At 51.0% G+C, this 27463-nt stretch overlaps 1 protein-coding gene across 1 annotated transcript in view; it reads right to left on the bottom strand.

Annotated features, from left to right (window-relative positions):
- Positions 1–27463, bottom strand: part of PTPRN2 (protein tyrosine phosphatase receptor type N2) — a 738567-nt gene that overhangs the window by 106451 nt on the left and 604653 nt on the right. Inside the window, exon 12 of the mRNA XM_046668847.1 lies at positions 11544–11753. Coding sequence (XP_046524803.1) covers positions 11544–11753 — 210 coding nt within the window. The remainder of the gene's footprint in view (positions 1–11543; positions 11754–27463) is intronic.

Below are 27463 nucleotides of genomic sequence, written 5' to 3' on the forward strand. Positions count from 1 at the left end.
AGATTTGAAGGGTAATAATGAGGAAGTAACTCCAGATTTTCAGGGTAATGTAAGGTAAACTGGAGGGCTCACAGGAAGGGGCCCTGGGGCTTGGACAGCACGGGTCCTCCTGAGCTGGGTGGAAGCCTGGGTAGAGGGTGTGGGGTCTGAGCAGGCTGACAGATGGGAAGGATCTGGAAGTGCAGGCAGGGCGGGAGGGCTTTCCGAGGAGGGGAGCAGTCTGACAAAGGTTGCGAGACAGAAAAGCACAGGGGATACTGCAGGGGCTGGAGGAGCCCAGCCAGCAATACAAAGGGTATTCACGGCTCTCCATTCTGCAGCGGCCTAATTAAGCCAAAGGGCAAGGCCTGGGGGCGGGGGTGGAGGGTCCACCGCAGCAGCTGCTTCTGCACTTTCAGAAGCCACACATCATTCTGGGACCCAATTATCCCATCCAAAGCCAAATCTGAATGGTGATCTAGCTGCACGATGCCTGGAGAGCGGTCAGAGGCCTTCCTAACAGAACTCTGAACACCTGGGTCTGGTGGCTTTGCCACTGACCATCTGGGTGACGTGGGCAAGTCACCCTTGGTCTCAGTTTTAGCTCTGCTGTGAAATGAAGGGCTCTGACCTCTACAGCCTGTAAGTTTCTAAAAGTCTGCCATCCACCTCCAGGAAGAGAACAGGTGCTGAATTTGACAGGAAGTCAGTGTTTCCAACGGCCCTTGAGTAAGACCAGCAAAAGATATTTCCACAGCTTAACAGCTTTGGAAGGTGAACTTCTGGGCTGGCAGGAGGTGCTGAGGAGAGGATCTGAGGGCAACCTGCCCTTGGGACACTGCCTACAGGGGACAAGAGCCACTTACGGCACACGGGCACCAGCTCTGCTGTGACGCCTCTCTTGGAGTCCATCAGAAATCTGTAGACTCAAGATGTGCCTAGAAAGTCCATCTCTATCTAGAAGCACCGGGGCTTCTGGAGCAGGAAAGGCTGAGCATCGTCCATCGCAGGGTCCAGAAGCAACTGAGAGTCCGAGATGTTTTCTTAGTCTTCCCCTCACATTTCAATTTCAGATTTTGGGGTCACTCAACTTACAATTTTTTTCCTTAAGATTGGCACTTGCGCTAACATCTGTTGCCAATCCTGTTCTTTTTTTTCCTTCTTCTCCCCAAAGCCCCCCAGTACATAGTTGTATATACTAGTTGTGCCTCTGGTTGTGCTGTTTGGGACGCTGCCTCACCGTGGCCTGATGAGCGGTGCCATGTCCGCACCCAGGATCCAAGCCGGCGAAACCCTGGGCTGCCGAAGCGGAGCACGCGAACTTAACCACTCGGCCCCGGGGCGGGCCTCTAGAATTTATATTCTACTTGAACGTGATGGAGGATAAGAAAGCCGGCAGGGGGTAGATAACCCTGAAACCTGTAAACGGGGTGTAATTCCCCTTCCAACTGATGAGCTTGTTTTACAAACAAATCTGCATTTTATTTCTGCCCACTCAAGAACATCTTGGTTTCTGGTTAAAGTATACGTTTTGTGGGTTTATTAAAAGCATAATTATAGGAATATTTCTTTATCAGTTACTCTTCTGTATCGTCTTTACAAAAAAATTAAAATGATAAAATGCTTACCTATAGAACAAATCTAATTTTTAAAAATTTAATTAGAGAATTTAAGTCTATTTGAATATTGATACTAACATCCTGTGCATGTTAATAATCCCAGTACTTATTAGATGAACTCTTTTAATTGATTTGTGATTAAATGCCACAAAGTCAATCTAAGTTTAAACCTGTACTTTGTGCCCATATTCCTCAAACACCATACAGAATTATGGATTTTAAAACATTTGGCCTTACTTGCTAATGTAATCGTTTGTGAATCTTCCTTTTCCTGTTTGCCAAATAATCATACACACAGACTCACACACATACACACCTAGACACCTAATTTTGCTGGTTGCATTATGTTTTACATTCAAAAATCTTGAGAGAATACTTTTTTGCAACTGTCACCTTCCTAACCAGAGATCATTTGTATGAATATCTTGTACTTGCTAATATAGAAATAATCTACCAAGACTTCATTCTTAATTATCAGCAATTCTCCCAAAGCAGAAAACCCCAATAGAGACTCAAATATTTTGAGCAAGAAAGTTTAAGAACGGTTACTTAGATGGGGAAGAGAAACCCTAAGATGTAGCTTCTCCAATGTAACAGAAGAAGTCGTCACTGTTGCATTTCTGAAGAAATCACTGTAACATTGCACAAACTTGGTCTGGCACAGACTGACCTAAAACGAGTAAGAAAAAGCCCCGCCCGGTCCCTGAAATTCTCTGTTTTATTTGTGCATTCGAGACCCTCTCAGGTCTGGGCTCAGCCTTTTCCAGACTTTTCTCTCTCTTCCTCAACCTAAGCCTCAGCTCCAGGAAAACTTCCCTGTCCAGTGCCCCAAATGCATGCTTCAGACTTCTGGCTGCACTGGCTCCATCTTCTCCCTGACGTCCGTCCCTGCCTCCATTTCTCTCCCTCTGAGCCCTCTCACTCCCCTCCTCTAGGAAGCCCTCCCTCACCCCCCAGGCTCCCTGTGGACCATCGAACTGTGCTCGTCTGGAGCACATGCTTAACACCAGTGTAAACTGGTCCGGTGTGTAAACTCTGATGCAAAATACAGTTCTTTGCTGTCCTTATTGTTTCAGAAAATGTGATTTCATCATCAGAAGAAATAAGCTTTCCAGAAAAGGACTTTCTAGACCAGTTCTAAGTTTAGTCATCCAGCCTTTACAAGGTTCTCTGGGGTCTTCATTCCTCAAGGGGACCCAAGGGGTAGTCAACACGGATTCAGACCTGGATGCAGTACCCAGCAATCACAGCCTTGGGGACCCACACGTGTACAGGTCCTCAGGCAGAAATCGGCACCCAACACAGCTGCCAGCCATGGGTGGGAAGAAGAGAGTGGCCATCACGGGGCTGAGAGCCACAGAGAACTCCAAACCAAAGAGACCTTGGGCCTTGGAGAAAAGCAATGCCAATGGCGAGTCTCGTCCCTGGGCAGGAGAGTTCGCCAAACCAAGGGGACCACTGGGCATCTGGGGACCCTCTCCTATGCTCGGAGCTCTCATGCTGGGGTCTGCTGGCCGAGTTGGTCTTCCTCTCTCACGTCCTTAAGTGTCCCTTCAAGGATATTTGGGGACGACTGTCATCTGCCTGATGCTCCTGGGTTGGACTGTGCATTTGCTCTTTCCAAAGTTCTTGCTCCTTGTAAACACACAGCTCCTGCATGCGTCTGACAGTTCGAGCTGTCCCTCCTCATTCTACATCTTAGCTAACTTCTCCCCTGCGTCTATGCAGCGAACGGGTTGTGTTAAGAGCTGGGCTTGGCGATTTTTGACAGGCTAATGCATCTCACTGCAGACGACACCCTTCAGCACAGAGCGCGGTCTCCAGCGCCCAGCACAGGCTTGCGTTCGAGTGGATGCCTGAGCGTCCTCGGGGCCAGCACCAGCCTCCCGATGCAGGATCCCATTGCAGGTTTGCGGGATTCTGCTCACAGCGGCCGTCCGCGAGGCTGTCGCTGAGAGAGACTTCAGGCCTTGAGGGGCATTCTATCCCTGCACATGGAGAACCTGGCTCTGGTTGAAGAAGGCCTTCACGATGCTTTCCCTCCCAGTGGGAAGCGGGGAGAGGAGATGCTGAAACGGCCAGAGACAAGCCCCTCAGATGTAGGGGCATGTTTTCTGGGTCTGTCAGACTTCGTGGTGGGGTCTCACTCTTTTATACCTGCCCTCAATCTCCTGCTCCCTACCCTTTGGAATTTCTTCCCCTCCATCCTACCATTTTTGTTGAAATCTCTGATTAATCCATTTTTTTATACTTCCTTTCATCTTTTCAAGTTTCTCCTCCCCACACCCACTTTGTTTCAGGAGCGCTCAGCATCCTTTCTCTGAGTCTGATGGGCAGCAGGGCTCCCCGTACTCGCGGCTGCACACACGCTGCCTCTCTCCTCGCTGCCCCCACGCAGAGCCCCGTGGCACAACAGGAGTGACATGCCTCCTAGGGAAGGGCCGGTGGGCCTGGGCAGGTTCCTTCCCACTGACGATGATCTGGACCTACATTTGCACCCGCGAGCCCACCTAACTCTAGAGACGTATCCGAGGATGACGAGTGATCTCTGGTCCTGGAAAGATGGGGGAAGCAGCGCTACACGGAAGCCACCAGAACATTCTCTTCACACTTGTGCCTCCTCTAAATGCCTTCCTCAAAATGTCTTGAGCTTTACAGAATAGTCTAGATTTCTGGCTTTCTTGAGAAGTACATGTTTTCTTTGCAGATTCTATGTGCCAGGTTTGGTTTAGAAAACATGCCCACCTCTCAGTCAGGGCCTAAAGGAGAGAGAGCAGCCCGTAGGAAGAAGAAGTAATAAGTACACACTTGGGAAAGGGAGGTATGGATCAAGAACCAAGCAATGCAGACGAATCTGAAACCCACCAACAAGTATCTCTGAGCACCCCCAGTCACCACAAGGACCATCCTTAGAGAGAATTCAGAGCTGGGACAAGTTCGCACTTCCATGACCTTGTCCACCTTCCACAGCCCAGCAAAGAGCAGAAAGCACTTCCCTTCTCGTTTCAGGGGTGAGGAAAGTGGGGTTCAGAAAGGTGCAGGGCCCAAGCTCCGGGCTGGATGCCTGAGGCATGGAAAGAACTCTTTCTCTCATGAGTGTAAATATCGGGAGAGAAGGACATTTAAAAATGAAAAGTACAGTAGGAGGGCAGGAAGACTGAGAATGGAAGAGAGAGGTCAAGACACGCTTTCCTCCTCTGGAGTCATCTTGAGCAGCTGGAGAAGCTGGTCCATCCTCGGAGCACCAGGGAGGATGGACTTGGTCCTCAGCAGAGACTCTCATGGAAGAGCGGTCCAAAGTGGGGTCCTTTAACTGTCCCTGCGGTTATGCCCCAGCCTCCTGCCTCCAGGGTGAACACTAAGGATGTCCACACTCGTCCCAGCTCCTCCACTGCTCTCCTGGCCCTTCCTTGTTGAGTCTGTCCCCAGAGTCATGTGAATACCCAGTGTCTGTGCTTGTTCACTTGCCTGGAATGTCCTCCCCACGCATCTGTGGGTCCATCCTTCATGAGTCTACCATGACATTCTCCACCCACCAGCTGGCTTTGGGCCCCTGTCATCCCTATTACCTTGTAATTATGTATGGACTTGGGTTGCTTACTATTTTTTCATGCCATTTTATGGCAAACTCTTCATTTACAGGAAATCATAAACTGAGCAGAGAATTGATGTTGACTTTTCCTCACACCATGAAGACAAAGCCAGCGGAGCGGGCCATCAGGTCTGGGAGTCAGAGGAGGTTCTGTCTTGTCCTGTGTTGGTGTGGGGCCTGGCCAGCTGACCTACTCTTGTGAGCCTGAGGGTTCGGCTGCCGGAGACTGTCCTAATTCAGCTCTGCCGCTCACTGGCCATGGGATCCAGGACAAGTCAGAACTGTCTGATGCTCACTTTCCCCACATGTAAAACAAGGATGGCAGTGCAACTCTGCTTGTCTCACGTGGCTTCGAGGAGTGAACAGGTGGCCAGGGTAGGCTGTCAAAGTGCCCCCATGGGCATCGCAAGATGGGAGCCGGTGACTGAGGGTGCGGACGGGTGGAGCTGAGTGCAAGGACTCTGGAGGAACCTCCCTATGTGAGGCGCCCTCTGAGGGGCTCCTCTGGCTTCTGCAGGATGGAAGCACGCTCTGACTCTGACAGTGAGATGGGCAAGGCAGACCAGACCGCTACCCGTCCCGAAGAAGATTAAAGGCGTGCACCTTCATTGGCCCCTAAACAGCCCCTCACCTAGTCGCCGTGTGAGGACCAGCACTTTCCTCCCGGAGCCTCCCACACGGTCTTCCCTTGGCTCTTACAGAACAAAATGAGATAACCCGACAGAGTAGAGGTGAAGAGAATGCTCCCTCCTCCTCTCCCTCTCATCTTCCTCGAGGCAACTTCCTGTCCTTCCTTAAGAAACAGTTTTTCAAGTAAAATCCAGATGCGCTAATACACTACAAAAATGAAAACAAAACAGAGTTAAGCAACGCAGACACCAAGAGAAGCCATAGAATCCAGGCCTCAGGGTCCCTAGTATTAGACGTCCCAGCATCTCACCGAGTGGTCTGCGGTTTTTTTTTTTTTTTTAAGATTTTATTTTTTCCCTTTTTCTCCCCAAAGCTCCCCGGTACATAGTTGTATATTCTTTGTTGTGGGTCCTTCTAGTTGTGGCATGTGGGACGCTGCCTCAGCATGGTCTGATGAGCAGTGCCATGTCCATGCCCAGGATCCGAACCAACGAAACACTGGGCCGCCTGCAGCGGAGCGCGCGAACTCAACCACTCGGCCACGGGGCCAGCCCCTGGTCTGCGGTTTTAATTGAGTCTGATCTAATTCTCATTGTCTGATCACGGGGAGTGGCCTGCTATATTAGGATGGCAACACATTTTATTTTTATGTTTAGATATTTCTTTGGCAATCTTTCCAGACTTCAGCCTCCTCTAGAAGATCTATTTCCAAATCTCAGGAGCTATTTTTGAGGAAACGTTGCATGGAAACCAGAGAACGGGCATGTATTGCTGCCTTTGGAAACCGCATGTTTGAAAATTTAAGATTTATGAGAAAAACGCACTACAAATGGGTGCCTTCCAGAAAAACATTCAACTCAGAGTGGAAAGGTGTCTAGGAGTTTCAGCCAAGCTTGCAGAAGAAAGCTGTGGCCCTAATGTTGATCATTTGAATGTGCACGCCAACAAATCTGGATTCTTGAAATGTTTGGCACAAACGCATCCCTTTGCTGTCATCGTGGCAAAGGTCTGCACGTGTTCCTTACGTTCTCAGGTGGCCGCCTCGAGGCAGTGGCACTTGGCGCCCACTAGGCTGGTTACTTAGTTGACAGTGAAGCCCAGGCCTGCCTCGGGGATGGCAGAACACAGGGGACCATGACGAGGCCGCACCCTCAGGAGTCACACTCCATGTGACGTACCGAAACACACACTCACAAAACCCAATCGATGTTTGGGAAGGTTCAAGAGAATTCTGCCTACACACACACTAGTGCTTTCAGGTACTTCTGCAAAGGGAAAATCAGAGAAATGCCTGTTCTCAGGCTGGGCTAGGTTATAACAAAAAGAAACATTCTTCAATAATGTTTTAGGGTATCCTTCCGTTTTTGAAGCAGCATAGATTTTGCTTATTGAAAATTTGCAAAAAAAACAGTCCTACCCAGTGGCTGTTCCTATGACCAGTGATCACTTTCATCACAGAAGGTTAAACTCTACGAGACGAAGGGTCCCTTCCTTCAAAGCCCAGGAGAGTAAGTCGACCTCACCCTGAGCGGAGAGGTCAGAGTACGTCCGGGCTCACAGGTACGCCAGCCTGAGTCCAAGGGAGCACCCCAAACAGGAGCAGTCACCATGAGCCCACAGTACAGGAATAGTCACTGCTAAGGGGAGCAGTGCGCTCAGCGGCTGTTTACAGGCCGTCCCATGGAGGGATGCTCGCCTTCCTCCAGGTCTGCTTCCAAAGGCCCCCAAGCAACAGGGAAACCTGCTGGGTATTGTGAAACAAACCATCAAAAGAGAACGTGCTGAAAATTCCACAGGAGCCTCTGCCCACCGTGAGGGGAGGGAGGGGGCCGGCAGAATACTAACTTGCTGCTCCAAGATGATCAAAGCCCCCTAGAAACGGAAGCAACATTCAAAGAGACTCGGGGAGAAAGGAGGGGATATCTTCTCATCAGCAAACGACTGATTTGTGCACACTTTTACCCAATCACCTTCCACAGAAATAGGACACTTGTGGGGACACACGCACAGTGTGACCTGGTACGGCAAGATCACAATTCTCTGGTGCCTGTACGTCATCCTTAGTGAGCGTGTGTGTGTAAATATACACACATGTACACACATGTGTGCACATACAACATCATAGATAGAAGTGACATGACATGCCAATTTGGGGGAAAAAAGAATAAAAGTTAAGAAATTGGCCTTTTAGATTATGAAGTACAGATTTAATCCAAATATATTGTTTACATATTTAGAAGAAAAAATAACATTTACTAAAACAATGGGGAAAAGTTTGGTGGCAATTCCATTTAAAAAATAACCTTTAAGACTGGATTTCGGTTATTCTAGAAGTTAACATACCCAATTCTTTCAAGTCTGAGCAAATTACACTTCGATAGTATATCATCCGGTGAGACCGATATCTCATTAAGCGTCAAAGTATAAGAGTCTAGCAAGAAAGATTTGATTTCCAATAGGTAAAGCAAACAAAAATATCACACACACACGTGCAAACCAAGACAGCCTTAAAATTCTGACTCTGTCTATGAAATAGTTCTCTTTTGAGGAAGAAAGGAAAAAATGTTTAAACATGTTTGCATTAGAATCTGATAATGCAAACTACTAACTGCTTTGAAAGAATTTTAAGAAAAGCCCACTGATTATTCAGGAGCACTCATGAATCCATGGTAACCCAAAGCCCCAAACCACGAATTGCAAGCGTGCAGGGTACTGCACAGACTGCAGCGACCCCAGGGACAGACGCCCAAGATGTGCACTCTGAGGGCTGACGTGGACTTACCCTTTACAAAGGGTCAGCAACACGAGGGGTCTTCCCACTAGGGGTGTCTGCAATGACACTGCCGCTGTGCTTTTCAACTGGGGACATGCAGGTTCCCCTTTCTGACTCTCTGGGAAGAAGGGACCATACGCCAAGAGGCCACCAGCGCCTCCTGCAGAATGCCAGCTCCGAGCCCGAAGGCCTGTGTGCCTCCTCTTCTCCTGCAGAAGAACCCAGTTCTTCCCTTTGGAGGGTAACTCCATATTCTGAAACTAATAAAGCTTATTGCATTGCCACCTCCCATTCTATCATTCCTGGTCACTTACTTCTAACCTAACTTACACAATCATTCTTTTCTCTTTAGAAACTTTATAAGAATGAATTGAGTGTTTCCATCATGTCCCCTTGAAATAAAGCATAATCTTAAATTGCCCAATTTTCCTTGTAACCCAGTGATGAGAATTGTGATGAGGTCTATCCATAATCTCACTTGTATTACAGAATTAGCAAAGTGCAGTTCAAGGATTTAAAAATAAGTAAGCATTGATGGTTACAAGATACTTTCCCCAAAATTATTGTTGATGTTTACAATTTTTTAAAAAACTTTTCAGATAGGTTTTTAAACTTGAAGAGGGTCTCAGTGGCAGCTCTAGAAAACCCAAATGAGATATGAGCACATTAATAAATTAACACATGCTTCATCTGAAAATGTAAATACCCTCTATCTGTAACTACGCTTTCATGAGCTCTTAATACGTGACTAGGCTAAATTTAGAGTTAAAAATCATGATGCCCTCATTCCCACTTGCTGAGTCCTGCGCTGCTAAGAACAAATCAAAACAGCACCACACTTGGCACTTTTTTCGTCATCGACAGTCCAGTGCGATGGGGGCAAACCTCCACATTTCATCAGAGGAGTTCTCTAAAGGGCATTTTGTAGAGATTCCAAAACTAAGCCCACCAGAAAATCTTTACAACAGTTTCATTTCCAAATTCTCCTAGATCATATTTTTAAAGGGAAAAGTTCTTTTTCCTTTTTATTAATCTGGATTGAAGAAAAACACACATTTCATTTATTGTCTGGATTATAGATTCTTATTAAACAAACCAGAGCTCATTATAAAATCAATATCAACTTAACCACTATGCCCCCAGGAGGAACAGCAAAAAGGTCACTCTAAGAAATTCAAACAATTTTCCTGCTGGAAGGGCATGATTTTAATTACAGATACTATTAATTAGAGCTGTCACTGGGAAGATTTTTTTTCTGTTAATTATCACAAACTCAGTTCTATGTATGCATTTTCAACCTGCATCTTTGTAAAAATTAGTCATTTCTACATGCAAGTCCCACCTTTCCATTCTTTCAATATTTTATATTTGAATTTCAAAGTGGATCAAAGGATGCCATGCTTTCTAGAAATCTTCCCCCGTATGATCGCCCGTCACACCCAGAACAGAACTGGTGTGATAATTTATTTATGTCCTGGCACAGCCCTGGCCGAGAAGACCTGGGACCTTACACTGATGGGGCTTGCTCACTAGTATTTCCGGATAAATTCTTACTAGTTTATGTGACATTTTTTCCAGGCTTCTTCAAACGTGATTTTTCTTTTGCTTTGAAGCAAAGCTATGCACTGCGGCTGAAATGCCATCTCCCACACATTTGAAGTTGCCATTTCTTTATAAGAAAAGATCCCACTGACCAGGCTTGTGACCTCCTCCAGAAAACTAGAGGTTTTCTCCATTCACCAACAATACCAAGAATCCTGAAATGGGAAAAGAAGCTATCTCCTGGTCTCTTTTAAGCATAGAGATTTTATAAATTCACCCCTGCTCCTTCTGTGGGACAAGGGCAGGGCAGCCCAAGGAGCACAAAAAGCCAGCTCAGAGGAGCTCATGGAGGGCACTTTGCAGGACAATTATTGGGGGGTGTTTTGTAGAAAGCGCTTGAGAATACCCCCCCCGTAACTCTGATAGAATAATAATATTTAACTTATATATGATTGCAAAATATGTATCATTTACAAGACACGTTACACTTCAGGATCACGTGACGACAGAAAACAAAAAGTCTAGTTCAATGGGAGAAAATCTTTTACAAATTTATATTGATTAAACTTTCAAAACGATGATTAAGTAAATTGTTTTACCTTCCCAAATGGGAAAATATGCTTGGAGTTAAATGATATTTTATGCTAAAAGAAATCAAATGCCCTAACTTGTATATATTCAGGGCTTGCGCTATTGCTAAAACTGAAGGCATATTCTCCTTACAGGACATTATTAAATGTGAAGTGTATGCCATAGGTCTTCCAAAAACTCTGTGTATTTTTTTTACGTCCAATTTGGTTTGAACTTGCTTTCCTCACATTCTTGTCGGCTTCTAACGTGTCTGCAGGTGCTCCTGGGACACTTCTGCAGGACCAGCACACAGCGGCCACCTTGTTCTCAGAGACACCTTTGGTTTACCTTCCGTTTATCAGCATTAGATCTCGCCGTGTCCAAATAATAGCAGAGGGGGCAACGGATCAGGTGGAAGATCTTTTCCTGTAAGACCCTGAGGAAGCCCATAATCTAAAAGACATCTTCAAACATCTACACAACCAATTTATCCTTCAACTCTGGCATTTTTCATTAATAGTGGCCAAAGTAAGAAAGATAACAGATAATAGATAATTCATGTATTGTACTTTTTCCACACTTTTAATTAGCAACCCGCTTTCACAGCTAACATGAGACTATCCAAGAACGGCATAAGATTAATATAGAGCAGTAAAACTGTGGTTACAAGGTATTTACATGAATGCTAATGAGAAGTTTCAAACTGTCACCATAAAAGAACCCAAACTATGAAGAAATGAACAACTGTGGGAATGGGGGAGGGGCCAGAGGCAGTTAAATAATCTGTTCTACTGATGAATTGAATGGAAACATCGCTTAACAGGAAGGTCTCTTTTACCTGGTAGGCGGTGGCATCCAGGCCGGCGTGGCCACCTGGTCCTGAGAGTTTCTCCTTCAGCCGGTAGTGAGAGCTATGGCGCAGACAGTAGATGACACCGGAGGCCAGGAGGACCCCCAGGATGGCAGCGACGGAGATGAGGGTGAGCACGATGAACTTGGTGGAGTCCTCCTGCTCTGCCTGATGAGGCCGGAGCTTGAGTTTGCTCTTCTGCAGAACAGGAGAGAGGGGCCACGTTAGCACCTAACAAATCAGCTCCTAAAACCATCCTTTCCAAAAGCAACTCAAAACGCAAAGTGCAACACAACACACAGTGTTGGCATTGGAACCACAGTGGGAGGGCCCTCCAGAACAGCACCTCTCAAGCTGGAAGCAGAAGTCATTTCACAACAGCACACCACAGACTGCGATGTTTTCAAAAGGAAAGTTGGAGCCATCACTTTTTTTCTCTGAATGGCGGCCATTCATCAAACTTAACAATGTAAGATATTTAGTAATTTGCTGCCATAAGCAAAACAAAGCATTCATCCCTTCTTTTAAACAGATGTGAGGAAAATTCAGCGATTTATCCAGAGCTTGCCTCCCAGATGTTTGGGGGGTAGAGGTCGGGATGGGGGTACCCAGATCTGCTGGGTTAAAAGCAGCAGCGCAAGTACGTGTCTTCGCACCCCAGACGGGCTGTTCTTCTGAGCTGCTGCTAACAGCCTTGGTAGGGGCGTAGGGTGGTTGCATCCTGGCGGAAGCGCTCCGCTTGCCTTCCGTGGCGCATCACCAATACGATCCCCACCACCTGGGCCCTCGAACGCCTGGGACTCAGACCCCAGCACCTCGCGCCTCAGCGCTGCCTCAGCGCTGCTCCCCGAAAGGCCGAAGGGCGTTTGGAACACGATGGTCCAGGAATTCACTTCTCCGCGGTGTCAAAAGTGAGGGAGCCAAACTCCATCAAATTCTTACCGTTTCATGGGGGAGGGGCGGGGGGTGGGGTGTGAGAAAACCCTTCTGGTGCATTTCACTGGTCCCCACGTGCAAAGAGTTGCATGGTGCTCGCCCTCATTAGCTTCATGATGAGGAATATTAGCAACAATTAAAACCGGAGCAGGAAGATGGAGAGGCCGGCGGCGCCGCGACTCCGGCCAGCGCGCGCTTCCACAATTACTAGGGAAATGAATGGAAGCGCACGCCCCCGCCTCGGTCCTGGTTGCTACAAGATGAGAACAATTAGCAAACTCCTTTCCACCACCTAATTTCGCGTGGTAACAAAATGGATTTTTCCCCATGAATGCCTGGCCGGCCTATTCATTATCTCTCTTCTATTAGTAATTTTCTGCTCCGTATTCAGCCTCCCAACTCTTCATTTCCTCCTGTCTCCGAGTGTACACAGGGCCTCTGATGTCAGGCCGGGCCATTTTTATCTTGTAATCATAAAGGCCACCAAGGCAATTATCGCCGGTCTTGACTGGAAAAGCTGGTCATTAATTAGCCTCCTTTCGCCTTCGGTGCCGCGGATTAGCCGGTGCCGGGACTGAGTTAATGGAAACGCGGGTTAAATGAGAAAAGACGCCGGATTTTCCTGCCTGGATGCGCGGCTCCTTGGACGGCGAGTTCGCCTACGGTGGGAGGGGCGCGGGGCGGGGGGGAGGTGCGCAGAGAGTGGGGAGGGACCAGGATGCCGGGGAGGGGAGCGAGCGGGGTGCGCGGCAGCCTAAGGCCTGTGTGGCCCGCTTCTGCGTCCGCCACAGCGGGGAGACCCTCCCCCCCCCCCCCCCCCCCCCCCCGCCCTGTCCCTCCGCACCCGGTCCCCGCCCCGCGCGGAGCGAGAGCCAAAACTACACAAACGGGGGACCCGACGCGGCGCCGCGAGACCCGAGAGGGCGGAGGGAACGCCACCGGCCCGGTCCTCGCCCCCGAGAGTCGCTGGGTCCCGCCGGTCCGACAGCGGCGGCGGGTTAAAGGGGAGCGCACTCCCGGGTGTCCCCCGCGGCGGCCAGCGCCGAGAGGTCGCAGCGCGCGGGGCCGGGGGAGCTGCCCACACCCGGCCCGGGACGCTCCCTGAGAGCGCCCGCGAGGCTCCCGCCGGGCCAGGCACGGGTCCGGGGTCGCTGGCCGCCGCCAGGTGTTCGCGTTCGGCCAGGCGGGGCCGCCCGTCCCCCTCCAATCCCCTCCTTCGGGAGAGAGCCTGGAGTGGGGACGTTTCCAGGAGGACTGCTCGCGAGGCCCGGAGCTTCGCCAGAAGGAGCGGGTCCACAAGAAAGCAGGTGGCGCGGCCGAGGCGGGGCGTCCGGTTGGTCCTCCAGCCCGGCCCAGCCCGCCTGGCGGTCACTGCGCGCCCCACACCCCGCCCAGACGACTGGCGGTCCCCGGGCCCCCACCCAGGGCGTCCGGCTCCGGCGTCGGGAGGACCCGCGCGCCCAGGTGTCTGACTGCGCCTGGGAACAGGGACTTCCCGAATCTTCCTGCCGGGCGACGTGAGGCGCACAGATGCAGGGTGACCAGCCCGGCTCCGAGGCGACGCGCACTGCCTCCGTGCGTGGCAGACGCATCAGTGGGCACCCGACCAACGGTCTCACGCGCCCTGGGGACGATGGCCGGGAGTCTGGCCCCACTAGGGGCTGTGCGCGTGCGGCGGCCGCAGGCTCACCGTGAAAGGGGCACAAACTCAGCCGGTTGTCACTTGGTTTCAGGTGAGAGGCCGTGAACGCACAGGAGCGGCACCGAGGAGGAGGTGGCGGTGCCCTCACGTTAACCTGGCCCAGGCCTGGGACGACAGGAGAGACTCCTGGGCGGGCGCTCATCGGGAGGCCGTGCCGAAGCTCTTCTCGGGGAGGCAGAGTGGCCGACATGCTGCTTGTCGCCGGAAACCGACAGTCACCGTGACCCGAGACGCGATCGGCCCACGCGGGGAACGGAATGGGGCCTGCCTGGGCTCCCTCTCACGCGGCGCGCTTGTAATTTACTCAAAGGTCAAAGAAAAATGTCAAGGAGAGTGATGTCCCGAGATCTCGAGTCCCTCCTCCCTGGGCCCCGCTGCCCCTCCTCCCAGCTGCTCGGCCCCCGCTGGGTCCCAGGTGCTCTCTCCCTGAGGAGAAGGGAAGGAGGAGAGGAAAGAGGACGAACCCACATGCCCTTCGAGCCCCTCTTCCACGGTCTCCCCCAGATCCCCACAGAGAAGGGGTGACAGTGGTCCCCAGGCTGGGTGGGAGCCGCGCAGGTCACCGTCGGACTGGAGGTCGCAGGATCTCAGGGCCGGGCTGGGAACCCTCCTTCCTGCAGGCCTGCGGGCACCTGGGCTGGAACCTGAAAAGTCACTCTTCCCTGGGGCCACAACGGTTCCAACGTCCTACCTTGTGCTGGCTGGGTGGGTCAATTGGGGACGGAAACTGGCTGTAAGTCAGGTCTTAAGAATCCCGCAAGAAACAAAAATTTATAGAAATTCTATTCTTACAAAAAAATTAGAGAGTGAACTCCTCTCCTTGGCATAGTGATTGAGTTTAAATAACTTTACAATTGTTTCGTTTCCTTTCCTCTCGTGGGGTTAAAAGAAAACCCCAAAACTTCAAACCCCTGCTGACGAGGAGCTTTAAGAGAAAAAAATGAGTCTGCTACCAGCTTAAAAGTGAGTTGCTCCACAGTCCTGTCTGTTCCAGGTGTGACCTGGGGGGCTTCAGCCCCCCCTCTTCCTGGGTCCCTGGCCTCAAGACTGAGTGCCTGGAACTGCAGGTGCTCCCCTGAAACCTTGTCCTGGGGCCGGCCCTGCAGAGAGCCCACCACTAATTAGAGGCATCTTGTCAGTCTTGACTGGAAATTGAACGAAAATAATGCTTAAATATTTATGACTTTGACATTTACAGTCAGGCGTCTTTTAAGAGCGGAGCACCTCCTCCTGCACAGCGGCTCACCTCGCTGAAAGTTTGCGGCAGGGGAGGAGTGAGGAGGAAGAAGGTGGAGGAAGCAGCAATCGGAGGCGCAGCAGGGGAGTCTGGGGCCCCAGGTTGTGGGAGACGCACATGCAAGCACCTAGTGCTAAGTTTTCAGGTGCAGGAAAAGTATGATTTTAAAGTGATCAGGAATAATTAAACCAACTTTTTTTTTTTTTATCAGGTTAGCTGTTACTTGAGAGTAAACTGAAGTACAATATTGCTTACTTCTTCCACTTGACTGTCTCCACCTGCAACTCCTTGAATTTAAAATACAAAATATTGCAAAAGCTGTGATTTGAAATAAATTTGTGACCACAGAGACAATTTATGGAATTGCTCTTAGAAACTGGAATCTACAGACATTGTTCTGACCTATTTAAACTATTTTGATCTGTGCTTATAAGTGAAGGTGCATGGGGCTTCCCATACATTATCCTCTGAGCCCTTTACGGCAAAGTATCTTCAAAACTTTTTTTTTTTTTTTAGCTGTCCATGTGGTAAACTTAAAAGAAAAGGAGAGAGAAGAAAAAAGAACATTCTATACCCAAACTTCACTGTGAGAACTGAGGCAGCCACCTAAATACAAAACTTTATGGTGACAAATACTTGTTGACAGGTAGCAAAATTTAGTATTTTTCCGAAGCTGTGCAATGTGACGGGTTAGCAAGAGCAATTCGTTATCTACGTCACTGACTCCCATTTTAAAACTCACACCTACCAAAAAACTTAGGGGCACAAGCATTCAATTTCATTAATATTAAACTTCCGTTATGGTCAATGTTTTAATTTGTATGTTTTTAAGGAATTTGATTTGCAAACCCAGCCTCACCCTGTGTTCCTCTGTACTTTGAAGTTACTATAATTGTAAAGACCTTTTTCCCTGTAAAATTTAGAAATTAGTTTTAGAGACTACTAATGAGTTGTTAGAACAAGACTGTCTTTGGTTTCCTAGATGATTCATCTTAGAATTATTTGGAAATTTCATGCTAAATTTACTAAATATGTTTACTAAAATATAGTAACTATCACTTTAAGGCTGATCAAAATTTTTCACAGTTTTCAGGCCTTGGGAATGACCAAACTTAAAAATATGGGGGCGGGGTATCTTAAAATATTTTTAAAGTATTTTTTAAAGCTGTTAACTGAACTATTTTTAATTTGGAATTTGCCACAGAATTCTAATAAATGAGAGAAGTCAGGCGGAAATAATCATGTATTAATTCTCTGCATTACAAAATCTTTTCAGAAGCTATTATCAGAGCAAGAGGCACTGCGGTCTGAATTCAGGGTGGGAGAAACCCTTTGTGCAGCTGAAAGCCATTGTTCCTCGGTGCAGATGAAATTGTACTTGCAAATCTGCCATTCAAGTAGCCAAAAAAAAAAAAAAAAAAAAAAAAAAAAATCGGCAAAAAAAAAAAAAAAAAAAAAAAAAAAAAAAAAAGCCTATATGGGCAAAAGAAAAGACTCTCCAAGAAATAATTATTCTTAAATATAAACTTTAGTGAAAATAAGTGGGGATATGCTATTTTAAAATAGGCTATTTGTTGAGTGTTTTCAGGCATAGGCCTAAAAGTAAATATACAAAAAATAATAAATTGTCTATTTGCCATCTTTAAGCACTCTGAGAACATCAATTTTGGGGAAATACTCTGTTTTAAGATATCAGCGAAGATTTACGATATTTATGTTTAAAGGGGGAAAAGACACCCTCGTGTGAACTAATTTTTAGGAGAGCTTGATAAACAACAAACTGTCTCGGGGAGAATAGAGAGCGACCAGCTGGGAACAGACCGAGCGGATCGGCCCCCCGGAGAAGGCCTGCCCCAGCCGTCTTTCAGATCCACTGCCCGCATGTTTGTTACTCTCAAACGCAAACTCGGCCGGCCAATAAACTTGATGCACCGGCTCCTGACCCGTGTTTTGGGCATGCCTATGGGGTCCCCGAGGCCTGCTGTGACATAGGCGCACACCCGTGCCTCCACGGTCAGGTGTTTCCGTGGTCTTGAGACGGAGTTTCCCCCGCAGGATTGGGGGTTTTGCTTCACCTTCCTCTTGGAGGCTAAGGAGCCCCATCCTCAAGTCGTGGATGGCGTCGCGGGTCAGGACCAGCCTGAGCGCTGCTCCGAGCGTCGGTCCCCGGGGACGCACAGCCCGATCCGGCCCCCTCCCCCCTCGACAGGCCGCGGGCTTTCTCGCCTCTCCTTCCCAGTCCCTCCCCCTCACTTATTCACGAGATCCCACAGAGATCGGAAAGATCAGACCGAGGCGCCGGACACAAAGGGTCGAGGGTTCCCGGGAGCCGCGAGTATTCACAGCCCTGAGGGGTCCCGAAGCGCCCTGGGCCCCCTTCCCCGCGGGGACAATGCTGCCGCCCAGCCTCCCCCGCCACAAAGCGCTTGGGCCGCGGGGCACGGACCAATGTCCCCAACGACGCTCTCGTCTCCCAGCATCCCGGGGATTCCACAGGCCAGCGCCGCACCTCTCTGCTGCTCTACCCGACCTCGGCCGCCCCTTCTCGGAGGCCAAATGGGGTGTTCTTGCCGGGTGGGGGGCATTTCCTCCTGTGTCGGTAGGAAGAAACGAGCTTCCGTCGTCCTCTTCCTGCACACACACCTGCACTCCTTGCACTTTCGCCGCGTCTAAATGCAGGGAAGGCTGGCTTGGCGAAGGTGACTCGGACCCCAGGCGCGGAGGCTCCCCGGAGGCGAGCAGGGACAGCCGTCCGCGGACTTGGTCAGCAACTCGAACCCAGAGCAGGGGCAGGAGGCTGGGGACAAGGCCTGGACAGCAGGGCCACCGGGCCGGAGCAGGTGTCCACGCAGCGTCCGGTGCGGCGGGGACCGCAGGGCGGGCGGGTCCTGGCCGCCCTCTGGCTGTGCGTATGGGGGTGCAATGGGCACTGGCGCTTGTGACAAAGACCCCCAGCGTGGAGCGCGGCGAGCTCAGTACACTGATGACACAAAAGGGCGGGAGACTCCCTGGCTCTAAAAACTGACTCTGCTGAGGTTTCAGCCCCTAATTTTGGGGTCCGCCCGACTGGAGCAAGGCTTCTCTAAAACCTCCAAGCAGGCCACAGTTCAGAACCACACAGGCAGTTAACGAGGGAAGGAAATGAAGTCCCTCCTTCAAATAGCTCCTCGTCAGAAGTTTCTCTCCCTGGCGAGCACGCGGCCGCCTCACCTCGGGAGGGCCGAGAAAGAGCAGATTCCGTTTTCGGGAGCGGAGGGGGCCGCTCCGAGGCCTTTCTCCAACAGGCTGGGGGCTCAGAGGACCCTCCACGCTCACCCACGGCCCCACCTGCCCCTCACACGCTCCTCCCTCCGCGCCCATCCAGTGACCTCTAAGTGGAACATCCCAGCGGCACAGAGGTGCGCTCCTGGGCCCGAGCGAAGAGGGCGAAGAGCGCCCAAAATGGGCTGGGAGGAAAATGCCCCCATGTTGGCTCCTCTCCATCCTGGCAGCTCATCCTGTCCTTCTTTTCCCACACCCCTCCCCGTCTGCATGCCCCCCGCCCCTCTCTCTCGATGGTCTGAAATGCCCGGAGTGGCTAGCGAAGCAGCGGGAAGAGAGGAAAGCGCTCCGGGCGAAGTCCAGAGGCAACGTCCGCAGCCTAGTCCGCGGGTCCCCGCGGGGCGCTGGGGGCTGGGGGGTGGGGGGAGCTGAGGGGAGGTGGGGGGCTGGAACAGCTGCCACCTCCTCTCAATCTTTGAGCCCAGGAAGAGCTGCCAACAACCAGGTCACCCTGAAATGCCCACCACAGACCCACTTGAGGATGACCTCAGACGCAGACCGCCCCTGCCAGCCAGAGCTTTTGATAGGCGTCCTGCTGCGAGTCAGACTTAGCCCCTGGACTGGGCTCTCCCATGCCCAGGTCGCCAATCCGAGTCCCCCATGTGCACCCTCCACCCTTCCCAGGTTCCAGTTCTGCGCCCCGCCACCTACGCGCCTGGCGGTGCTCTGGTGGGTCCCTCCTGCTCCCTCTGGCCCCCACGCCAGCCCCTCTCCCCTTTCCTGTGGCCCCACCAGTGCCCGCGCCCCTGCCTGGAGACCCTGGTTACCTGCAGCAGGGCCAGCACCGGGCGCCTGAGCCGGAGGAGTGGGGGGGGCGTGCGCCGGGCCGAGCCGCCTCGGGGCGCGGCGGCCGGGGGCGGCGTCGGCGCCATCACCACGGCTAGCTGTTTCCCTGAGCCGGAGCCACAAACGAGAGGGGCCATCCTGCTTCTGACCACAAACTTCTCGGGCGTCTGGCGGAGACAAAGGTGCCCTGCGTCGCGGCTCCAGCGGCGGCGGCGGCGGCGGCGGCGCGGCACCGGCTTCGAGACCGCGGGCGCCGGCAGCTCTGCTCGGCCGCTTGGCCGGGCTCGGCGCGCTCGGCTCCGGCCCGGCCTCGGGGAGAAGCACGCGGGCCCGGGGCGCGGTGAGGACCGGCGCGGGGCCGGGCGCGGGACGGTCCCCGCAGGGCCACCGGCCGCGCGCGCAGCTCCATCCCGCGCGGCCGCCGCGCCCCGCCTTATATCCGGCCCGGCGCGCACCCGGCCGGCGGCGGCGCGGCTCGTGGCCCAGCCACCGGTTGCTATAGCGATGTCCCCCCCCACATGTTGCTGACAGCAATTGGCTAAGGGGCCGCGGCTCTCCGTACACCCTCTCCCGCCCGAGACTATGAATGGACATCGGCTTTGTCAGTCATTCGTTCAGCGCGGCAGCCCGGGCCTTCGCCTTTTCTTTCTTTTCAGCCTTTCTCCCTTTCATCGTCGAGTCGCACTTCATACTGGGCAAGTTCAGGGTGCACTCGGGGGAGAGGGGACTCGACGAGGAACGTCACCCCGCACGGCCCCGCTGTGACCTTTGCTATGGGAGGCGTGGGGGCGTCGCAACTCTTCGCAAGCGAAAAACTCATGGCAAATCGTTCTTTCGAGTTAAGTTTTTCCACTTTTCCGTGGGGGCCTTTTGCTCCCCTTCCAAATTGAAGCAGGCCGATGACGCAGGACAAACCAGCGAGTAAACGGCCCCCACCACATGAATCCCACCGGAGTTTGTAGGTCTCGAACGCGCGCACAAGGCGCCTTGCCCGACGAGGTAACCAGTGAGAACTTTACCACCATTTGGTCCAAGTGAACGGCAGGCCGCCAGTCCAAAGCTCAGGCCTGAGACGACGGTGGAAAGGGAGGAATCGAGCTGGGTCCTCGCTTCCCCAGGTCAAAGGCCCGGCCTGGACCAGGTCCCGGCAGGCGGGAGGAGCAGAGCGTCTCCCTGGGCCGCGCTCCCAGTCGCTCGTGCCTCCCGAGCTCCCTGACTCCCGGCGGGCCCAGGGCTCGAGTCAGGCAGGCGGTGCGCAAGGCCGAGCAGGGTCTGAGGGGCGGCCAGGCCGGCTGCGCCCTGTGATTGGCATCCCGAGGCCTCTTTGCCGCCCGGCCGCGCTCCCATGCCCCTCTCCTCCGTGCTGCCCTCCCCAAGCCCTGGACCCTGGTTCGCAGCCACAGGTTGAGGCACCCCCGGTGCGCGGCGCCCCCACCGAGCAGCCGAAAGCGGAGAGCTGAAACCCAACATCTGTGTGTACAATGCGCTCTCCGAGGCCCACAGCTGCAGGAACAAGGGGAAGGAAGAAAGAAGGGGGGGGGGGGGGCGCAGATCTTGTCACATGCAGATGACAGTCTGCGGAGGGCTCTTTAGTTTCTCCTTTTCTGGAAACCCTGGAGCCCTCCTCCCAGTCCTCCTCTCCCACCGCCTGCCCATTGTTCTGCGCTCGGGACAGCTGGAGGCGGCGGCCCGCGAGAGCAGGGCGGCCCCTCCTGACCCGACGCCCCTCCCGCCCCACACCCGCCGGCCCGGGCGCCCGCTCCGGCCCCTCCAGGGCAGACTCCACATCCCCTCCGCCCCCCGGCTCCGCCAGCCCGACCGGGCGGAGCTTACAACGCTTCCCCTCCCCTCCCTTCCACTCAGGCGCTGCCCCCAGACCCGCCCCGCGCGGAGGGCCCGGTCGTCGCGCTTCACTCCTGGAAATCGACGTCCATAAAACCCCGGGGCCAGGGCTCATGGGAAGGGGTCGCCAGGCCTGCGAAGTCCTCGCCTCTGTCTCAACGTGTCCTAAGGACTCGCTCCCCTGACAGAGGGCCTAGGCTCAGTCCTGCTTTGATTTGGTCTTTATAGGGGCCAGAGTCGAGCGCTTCGTGGAGCCCCAGCCCCAGGACGAGTGGCCGAGCTGGCCGGGGGCAGGAAGCCTGCCTGCCGCTTCGCGGGGCTTCGAGAAGCGCCAGGGGAAAAGGAGTTCCCGGGAAGCCAAAGCGGAAACGGCGGCTTCTCGCCGGTCATCCACCCGAGCTCACCCCGCCCCATACCTCCACCAGGCCGGGAGCGGGGAAGTCGCCGCGCTCTGCGTCCCCGCTCCAGGGCACGGCCTGAGGACTCCCTGCAAACTGCTCGCGGGGCGCGGCGCGACCCTCCCCTCCGCCAGCCCGCTGGGCTTCCCGGGAGCGGTCTGGGTCCCGTCCCCCCCAGCCCCTGGGCCCACGCCCCGCACTGAGCCGGGGCGGTCCTCTGAGGGACCTTCTCGAGCCAAGACCCGAGTGGCGGTGGTTCCTTTCCCTCCCTGCCGCTCTGCTCAGGCCTCGGCGTACCTCTCGAGCCTCCGGGGCGACCCCTGGCCAGGCCCTGGGCAGGGAAAGAGGGAGGAGGGGTGGTGGTGCATGGACAGGGGGCGCAAAGGAGGCGGGAGGAGGCCAGGGGAGCCCCAGTGGGGCGAGGTGGGGAACGGCGGAGAGAGGGGCAGGGAGGGAGGGAGGCCTGGAGGAGGGGACCTGCCGCCCTCCGCCTCGCTGGTAACCGGCCTCTCCATAGCAACGGCCTGTACGCGCGCGCGTGTGTGTGCTCGCGCGGGGGTGAGTGTGTGTGCGTGTGGGTTCCTACACCTCCCCAGCCCTGGGTTGGGGGTCGCAGAACCCTAGGGCCGGAGAACAGGGAAGTCCCCTCTGGGACTAGCGGGCTGGCCTCCAAGGTGCTGGGCACGCCGCGCTGGGCCCGGGGCGGGGCGGGGCGGACGCGTCCTGGCCGCGCACTCAGCCATAGGGGTACCAGGGAGCCGGGCCCTCGCTGCCCGGCCCGCCTGCTGCGGTCACAGGGCCCTGGGACATCGCGGGAGAGGCGCGGGCTGTGCGTCTTCGGCGCGACCCAGCGCGGGGCCTCGCGCGGCGCGGCGGGAAGGACTCGGGCCGGGCGGCCGCTCCTCCATCCCGGGCCGGCCGGAGCGCCCGCCCGCGCCAGGCGCACTTAGAGTCAGGGTCTGGGCCAGGGGCGGCGAGGCGGCTGGGCATCAGCCGAGGACCCGCGCGCTGCCTCGGGGGGCGCCCGGCCGGGCTCACTTCTGCCAGAGGGGAACCGCGCGAGCTCCCAACCCGCAGCGACACGCCGAGAGGCTCCGGAAGCCCGCGAGTGGCCGGGCTGCGCGCGCTGCAGGCCGGGCCAGTCCCCAAGACGCGACCTCGGCGGCCACCTTCCACGCTGGCCCGCCCCGTGCACGCCCCTCTCCCTTTCTCGCCCTCGATCTCCAGAGACACAACCAGGTGTGAGGACCCCACTCAGGTGGGCTGGGGAATGGTGCGAGGGACCAGCCAGTTGCCCGTGGCCGGCTCGCTTGACCAGCCCGTGTCCAGCCCCTCAGTCACCAAGGTGGCCCGGACCCCACGAGGCCGCCCCGCTCTACCATGGCGACAAGAGGACCCTGGCTACTTTGTCCAGGAGTCTTGGGGGGACCAGAGGGTCGGCAACCCCAGAGAAAGCTGGAGCACAGAACAGGGGGCGCAGCTCAATGCAGGCAGATGGTTTTGCTTTCCCCACAAACACCACATGACATGATCAATAAGTAAGTAAATAAATAAATTTATTTTATTTAGCTAGTTTTTCAGTTATCCCTGAGGGTTTTGCTTCCAACATCAAAGCACCTCGTTTCTGATTTAATATGAATTTACTGACCTACCTGTCTTTCTAGTGCTTTCAGGAAGGACGGGTGGGGCACGATTCAAGTTGGATGTGGTCACTTTTTAAATAGTTAGATGGGCCTTCAACTCTTAATGCAGGTATTGATAAGTAGAAAAGTATATTTTCCCTGACTCCACGCCACATAGTGTATGCTTTGTGGGGTCGGCGACTTGTCTGTTTAAAGCCGCCCACCCCTTTCCGTCCCTCAAGGTTTTGACGGACAGGAGCCCGGCTGTTTAACCAACCCTCTCCCAGCTCAAGATAAACGGATTGCCCGGGGAATTCATTAGAAGAACCTATTTGTATTTTAGGTGCTGATCCTTTTAGTCTACTCTTTCAGAAACTGATAAATTAATCCACCATATTTTCATTCTATTTTCCTTTATTTTAAAATCCTCTCTTATTTCCAGGGCAGGAAAAATGTTATCTTTTAATTCTTGAAAACACTTGAGAAAAGTGTCTTGACAATAATGTAAGACTAGATTCAGCTAATATCTTGAAGAATGAATGACACTGTTAGGATTTTTTTTTTTTTGTCATGAGAGCTTAGATTTTATTTAATAATAAATTTCAGTTTATGATTTCAATGACATTTTCAGAGAAAATTTTAAACACGATGCAAAATGTTTTGGGAGGCATGTTGCCTGAAATCATTTATATATAATGATAAATGAGTATATTATTCCTGTAGAAGTTAGGATTGTTTGGCTGATGGATAAAATACACAGTGTGTGTAAAAACCCCCTAGACCTAGGAGACATCCACACACAGAAACAGTTTACCATGAGCTGTTGATCCTAATACTTCTTTTAAAGTGCAGCGCACATTTGTTATGTGTAAAACCTAATGTTCTGTGATACGAATCTCATTTTCAATTTAGGGAACACCAAACTGTCATAGATCACATATTTAAGTGATTAGAATAAATTTCCAATGCACTCAATTATCAAAGAAAATGTATTTTTTAACAAATTAGAGAAAGACTGTCATGGGAAAGATGATTATTATAAAGCAAAACAACACCTATTTCGGGAATTTTGAAGGATAATGGTAAGACAGGAAATGTAAAACACCTTCTGGGATATTTGTTTGATTTCAGAAAATCTAAACCAATTTTATTTTTAAAGTAAAACAATATAATAATAGTACACAAATACATTTAAAATACTTTTGATTTGTAAGTCCACTTATTAAAATGATTTTCAATTATAAAAATGAAGTTAGATCCTTCTGAATGTTGTAGGTATGGGTATATGGTATTTTTATACATATATAAGGTTAATCCAAATGACATTTTATATTATCAATGAATGAATTTTGAAAAGAAAGACGTTTTAATTGGTCAACCTTCTAGTGAAACACAGTAATTGGCACTGAGATAATTTTTTTAAAAAGATAGTTGCACCGGTCAGTTTGAAATTAATTAATTATCAATAAATAGCTATTTTTTCAAGGACAATATTTGGAAGAGCATTAGACACTAATGACAAGCCCTGATTCGTTGTGAAAGAAGACAGGTGCATTGCAACCAGCTGCGGGGAGGGGGCACCAGCATTTTAGTCGATTCCTCACCACCCACCCTTGCATTTTGGAAGCAGAGTTTCTCCTACAGGACAACAAAATTCAGAGCTGCGGAGAGGCTGCAGGAAAAGGTTTTGTTGCATTTCTCATGTTAGCAACTTTAAGAGATTGCTATAAAATTGTTGACCTCGCTTTAAAATTGAGAGGAACTGAGAAAACAGTGAAATTATTGGCTCAAATATTTTGCTTTAACTCAAGAAAAATGTGAATTCTTTACTCGAAACAGAAAAAAGCCATTTTATTTTTGTTTTGAAAAAAATTACCAATGTAACCCAGCTTTTATTATTAGTTCTCATCTTGCTCATAATCAGATTGATCTAGAATCTTCAAAATCCAAAAATAGAAACTCTATTCTGAAATAGAGTTGATACCCCTTCCAATGGCTTAACATGATCACGTGAAACCATTTTATCAAAAACAAAAAATGTATTTCAGCAAAAATTTATGCTTGAAGGATTGGTTAACAAATATGTAGAGATTTTTAGACTTTCTTTTTCAAACTTTTAAATTACGATTCCTGTGAGGGCAAGAAAAGCCTCAAAGCCTTATTATTATTATTATTAGCTTGTCCATTAAGAGGAGCATTTGGAAAAACCGATCTTCCTTGGAACAGAAATTTACAAACAGAACAGTCTCCCTAAAGGTTAATTTGGTTTTTATTCTCTGGATTCAAGAGTCTAGAAGATAGATTACTTTCAATCTACCTCTTCGTAAAGCTCGAACCTTTTATTATTTACAAAATAATGCTGTAAAAATACATATTTAATAGTTGATGTTCAGTATAGTATATATATTGTATGCTAATGACTAGATTTTGTTCTTCTTTACAAAATTGAGCTAAAATTTCTTACAGTGAATGCTTTTAAGAAAGACTCATAACCATGTGAACAAGAATCTAACTTTTTTGAAAATGGCTAAATAACACCATTATCTTCAGATGAAAGGAAACAAAATACTGCTTTGAAGAATATCCAGGTTATCTCTATTTTTTGATTAAAAGCTCTTTCACATATTTTGTCCGTGACATACTATGGGTCCATTATAATTGTTTGGAAACAGTTTTTTCCTTAAAGCGCTTTGGAATTAAAAAAAGAACAACAATTTAAGTAAATGTTTATTTCACAATTATATAGTTCAGCTTTGCACTCTTCACATACTTTTAAGAAAAATGCCGATGTATGGTTTAACGCATGAAAATAGGCTCCAGTTAAATGAAGGAGCAGCCTCAGTCTGACAAGGCTGGCCTCAGAGCCCGGGTTCCCTGAGAAGCAATCACAAGAAAGGGCTGTTTTCTGATTTTATATTGCAAATATGTGTGCAACTATTTAGATCTAATGGGACAAAAACTCAGGGAGGAGCTTGTCGTTTTTCATTCTGCCACAACATGGAGCCATCCCAGAAGGTTCAGGGTTAAATTCAGTAATGGCACTTCAGAATTCCGTATGAATTCACCCTTAGCTGCCAGATAGCCAATTGAATAAAAAATAGTCGAATCTTCTCTGTAGATGCAGCATGATGTGTGTTGGCACTTTAGCAAGTATGGTACAAAATTAGCATATAATCTTAAATAAGGTGCTATAATGTACTGAGACTGCTTTTAAAATTCTTATAAACCTACCCGACATACATGTCCCCATATCTTTCATTCAGACACTTTAGGAAGTTCTATATTTACTTCAGCCTTTTTCCATCATACCTAAAATTCCTGTTTATAATTATCTGGGGATATGCTCAAACAAAACTAGAGATCTAGTCATATATTTTCTGACCGTTTTTTCTTCCTGATTCCCCCAAAACTCAATTACTTAACCTGATCACCCCCTATTTCATCATCTGTATCTCCAAATGGCTCTTAAGATGTTCTAAAAATAAAATAAACCTTTAAAGACAGAGCACTTCCTACCACTGAGAATATTTTTTAAAAGGCCATTTCACAAGAGTAGTGCCTAAAACCTGGTGAGCCATGAGGGCGTGGTGGGAGGCAGAGGCGGGCGGCTCCTCTAGGCGACGCGGCAGGAGAACGTGGCTCACCTGTGGCCTCAGCATGTTCACAACGGAATCGGCTGCCTCTCCTCCAGTGGGTTTCCTGGTTTCCCTGACAACAGCCTCCCTGTCCTAAATGTCCATCTTTGGGGTGAAGCTTGAGGCTTCCTATCCTTCGTCCTCCCATAATCAGTTCCTGTTACTGCTTTCAGGCCATCACGTGGTCTGACAGTCCTCCTGGTCCCCACCTGTGCTGATGGTGATTCGCCTAAAGCTGTCTTGGTTTCCTGTCTCCTCAATGCACTGCCCTCGACCCCAGTGTCCCCACCTCAATCCGTTTGACCCACTTTCTTTCCCTCCCTTGGAATTCCACCAACTCTTCCTTAGACCCATCAAAGGCTTGCTCCCTTCCCTGCAGCCAACCAAGCACACAGCTGTGTCCAGAGCACCCTTGCTTCTCAGCTCCAC

This window comes from Equus quagga, chromosome 8, assembly GCF_021613505.1.
Source record: "Equus quagga isolate Etosha38 chromosome 8, UCLA_HA_Equagga_1.0, whole genome shotgun sequence".
In the NCBI taxonomy this organism is placed as follows: domain Eukaryota; kingdom Metazoa; phylum Chordata; class Mammalia; order Perissodactyla; family Equidae; genus Equus; species Equus quagga.